At 40.7% G+C, this 4,281-nt stretch overlaps 1 protein-coding gene across 1 annotated transcript; it reads left to right on the forward strand.

Annotated features, from left to right (window-relative positions):
* Positions 1-203: 203 nt before the first annotated feature.
* Positions 204-1,549, forward strand: LOC112604683 (histone-lysine N-methyltransferase SUV39H2-like). Its single transcript, XM_025353960.1, has 3 exons — positions 204-242; positions 284-561; positions 1,102-1,549. Exons 1-3 carry the CDS (start codon positions 212-214, stop codon positions 1,483-1,485), a joined length of 693 nt encoding a protein of 230 aa, XP_025209745.1. The 5' UTR covers positions 204-211; the 3' UTR covers positions 1,486-1,549.
* Positions 1,550-4,281: the final 2,732 nt, after the last annotated feature.

The following is a 4,281-nucleotide window of genomic DNA, read 5'->3' on the forward strand; positions in this document are numbered from 1 at the left end:
CAGGAATCTCTCTTCTGGGCTCATACCCAAAGGAAATGAAATCACCACCTCACCAAGGTATCTGTACTCCTATGTTTTTTGTAGCATTATTCATAATAACCAAGATATGGAGACAACCTGGACAACTATCAATGGATGAATGGTTAAAGAAATTGTGGTATGGATATATACAAAGGAATTTAGTCTTAAAACAGGAGGAGATCTCCACAAGATGGCGGCGGTGGGGGCCGAGGCGCGAGGAGGTGAGGCTGGAGCGCGACCCCCTTGCCCTCCCCATTCCCAGCTTGGTGTGTGCCTTGCCTAGTTTCACTTGATACTCTTCAGGAATTATGTAGAAAAGAAAAGCTCACATGTAAATTGATTGGAATCACCAAAAGGAATCTAAATAATTATGAGGTGGAATACTTGTGTGACTACAAGGTAGTAAAGGATATGGAATATTATCTTGTAAAATGGAAAGGATGGCCAGATTCTACAAATACTTGGGAACCTTTGCAAAATCTGAAGTGCTCATTACTGCTTCAGCAGTTCTCTAATGACAAGCATAATTATTTATCTCAGGTAAAGAAAGGCAAAGCAATAACTCCGAAAGACAATAACAAAACTTTGAAACCTGCCATCACTGAGTACATTGTGAAGAAGACTAAACAAAGGATAGCTCTGTAGAGATCGCAAGATGAAATCAACAGAAGGAAGAATCATAAAGGAACGATATTTGTTGAAAATACTGCTGATTTAGAGGGCCCACCTTCAGACTTCTATTACATTAACAAATATAAACCAGCTCCTGGAATCAGCTTAGTCAATGAAGCTACCTTTGGCCATTCATGCACAGATTGTTTCTTTCAAAAATGTTGTCCTGCTGAAGCTGGAGTTCTTTTGGCTTATAATAAAAACCAACAAATTAAAATCCCACCTGGTACTCCCATCTACGAATGCAACTCAAGGTGTCAATGTGAACCTGACTGTCCCAATAGGATTGTACAAAAGGGCACACAGTATTCGCTCTGCATCTTTCAAACTAGCAATGGACATGGCAGGGGTATAAAGACCCTTGTGAAGATTAAAAGAATGAGTTTTGTCATGGAATATGTTGGAGAGGTAATCACAAGTGAAGAAGCTGAAAGACGGAGACAGTTCTATGACAACAAGGGAATCACATATCTCTTTGATCTGGACTATGAATCTAATGAATTCACAGTGGATGCAGCTCGATACGGCAATGTGTCTCATTTTGTGAATCACAGTTGTGACCCAAATCTTCAGGTGTTCAATGTTTTCATTGATAACCTCAATACTCGTCTTTCCCAAAGAGCACTGTTTTCCACGAGAACCATACATGCTGGAGAAGAGCTGACTTTTGATTATCAAATGAAAGGTTCTGGAGATATATCTTCAGATTCTATTGACCACAGCCCAGTCAAAAAGAGGGTCAGAAGAGTATGGAAATGTGGAGCTGTGACTTGCAGAAATTACCTCAACTGAACTTTTTCAGGAAATAGAGCTGATGATAATTATAATTTTTTTCCTAATGTTAACATTTTTAAAAATACATATTTGGGACTCTTATTATCAACATTGTATATGTTTCAAGACATTTGCCAAACGTATTACCGATGCCTCTGAAGAGAGGGTCACTGGGTCTCACAGACTGATTTGAAGTCTACATATTTATGGTGCTTAGAGACCAAACTAATGGAAGGCAGACTATTTACAGCTTAGCATGGGTGTACTTAAGTCTATGTGAACAGAGAAATGCCTCCCGTAGTGTTTGAAAGTGTTAAGCTGATAATGTAATTAACAATTGCTGAGAGATCAAGCATTCAGCTTGCCATACACCTCAAATTCGGAGAAACAGTTAATTTGGGCAAATCTACCAGTTCTGTTTTTGCTACTCTATTGTCATTCCTGTTAATACTCACTGTACTTGTATTTGAGACAAATAGGTGACACTGAATTTTAAAAAAATAATAAAAATAAAAAATAAAAAAGGAAGTGATCCTACCATTTGCCATAACCTAGACGGGCCTGGAGGATGTTATACTAAATGAAATAAGCCAGACACAGAAAAAAAATATTGCATGATCTTCCTTATATGTGGAATCTTTTTTTTTTTTTTTTTTGAGACGGAGTCTCGCTCTGCCGCCCAGGCTGGAGTGCAGTGGCCGGATCTCAGCTCACTGCAAGCTCCGCCTCCCGGGTTCACGCCATTCTCCTGCCTCAGCCTCCCGAGTAGTTGGGACTACAGGCGCCCGCCACCGCGCCCGGCTAGTTTTTTGTATTTTTTTAGTAGAGACGGGGTTTCACCGTGTTAGCCAGGATGGTCTCGATCTCCTGACCTCGTGATCCGCCCGTCTCGGCCTCCCAAAGTGCTGGGATTACAGGCTTGAGCCACCGCGCCCGGCCTTATATGTGGAATCTTTTATTTACCTATTTTATTTATTTTAGACGGAGTCTCACTCCACTGCCCAGGCTGGAGTGCAGTGGCGCAATTTTGGCTCACTGCAACCTCTGCCTCCTGGGTTCAAGTAATTCTCCCGCCTCAGCCTCCCGAGTAGCTGGGACTACAGGCACCCGCCACCACACCTGGCTAATGGTTGTATGTTTACTAGAGATGGGGTTTTGCCATTTTGGCTGGGCTAGTCTCGAACTCCTGACGTCAGATGATCCACCTGCCTCGACCTCCCAAAATGCTGAGATTACAGGTGTGAGCTACCACACCTGGCCTATGGAATCTTTGACAAGGGTCAAATATATAGAGAATAAAACAGTGGTTATCAAGATTGCAGTAGGAGAGAGGAAATGGATCTAAGGATACAAAGTGGCAAACATATAGGATGAACAAGTCAAATAAAGTACAACATGAAGACTATAGTTAATAATAGTGTATTATTTCAGGATTTTTGCTAGATGAGCACAGTTGCTTTTGCTACAGGAGGAAATAAATGGGTAACTTCGTGAGATTATGGATATATCAATTTGTTTCACTATAGTATCCATCTTACTAAATATGTGTGTCTTACACCATTATGTTGTATAAACTTATATATACACAATAAGATTTATTTAAACAAACAAAATGTGGTATATACTTAGAGTGGAATATTATTCAGCCTTAAAAAGGAAGTCTGACACGTGCCACAATATGGATGAATCTTGAGGATATTATGCTAAGTGAATTAAGTCAGTCACAAAAAAACAAGTACTGTATGATTCTGTGTATTTGAGGTATTTAGAGTAGTCAAAATAATAGAGACAGAAAGTAGCACGGTGGTTGGGACAGACTGGGGAGAGGGAGGAATGGGAGTTATTGTTTAACGGTTATAGAGTTTCAGTTTTTCTAGGTGAAAAGAGTTACAGAGAAGGATGGTGGTGAAGGTTGCACAACAATATGCATGTACTCAATACCACTGAACTGTACACTTAAAATGTCAAAATGGTAAGATTGTTATGTGTATTTTGCCACAATTAATTATTATTATTTTTAGAGACAGAGTCTAGCTCTGTCAACAGGGGCAAGCCCCCCCACTCCTTGATTTTCCAAGGTTGAGTGTATTGGTGTGATAACAGCTCACTGCAGCCTCCAACTCCTGAGCCTCCAACTCCTGGACTCAAGCAGTCCTCCTGCCTCAGCCTCCCAAAGTGCTGAGATTACAGGCATGAGCCACTGTTCCTTGCTAAATCTTTTTTTTTTTTTTTTTTTTTTTCCTAGACAAAGTCTCTCTCTGTTGCCCAGGCTGGAGTGCAGTGGTGCGATCTTGGCTCACTGCAACCTCCACCTCCTGGGCTTAAGCGATTTTCCTGCTTCAGCTTCATGAGTAGCTGGGATTACAGGCACGCACCACCATGCCTGGCTAATTTTTGTATTTGTAGTAGAGACAGAGTTTTGCCATGTTGGCCAGACTGGTCTTGAACTCCTGATCTCAAGTGATCCACCTGCCTATGTCTTCCTAAGTGTTGGGATTACAGGCATGAGCCACCACACCTGGCCTAATTTTTTTTTTTTTTTTTTTTTAATGAGTGAAGGAGTTCATAGTATTTCATACTTTGGGGTGATACAAGAACAGGAAAAAGGTTTAATGACAACTACCACTTTTATTTATTCATTCCTTTGTTGATGTACTTTTGGGCTATTTCTGGGTTTTGCTGTTATAAGCTAACCTACAATGGACATCCTTGTATACATTCCCTAGAGTCCAAGTACAAGATTTTCTCTAGGGTGTTTTCCTGGAAAAGGAATGACTGAGGAGTATGGCAATCTTGTGAGAAATGACCGATTTG

Source organism: Theropithecus gelada, chromosome 13, assembly GCF_003255815.1.
Source record: "Theropithecus gelada isolate Dixy chromosome 13, Tgel_1.0, whole genome shotgun sequence".
NCBI lineage: Eukaryota > Metazoa > Chordata > Mammalia > Primates > Cercopithecidae > Theropithecus > Theropithecus gelada.

Coding starts and splice junctions, on each gene's coding strand:
- LOC112604683 (XM_025353960.1), top strand. CDS start 212: ATGGCGGCGGTGGGGGCCGAGGCGCGAGGAG. Junction 243..283: donor GGGGGCCGAGGCGCGAGGAG/GTGAGGCTGGAG, acceptor CCCCATTCCCAG/CTTGGTGTGTGCCTTGCCTA. Junction 562..1,101: donor AGCATAATTATTTATCTCAG/GTAAAGAAAGGC, acceptor TATGTTGGAGAG/GTAATCACAAGTGAAGAAGC.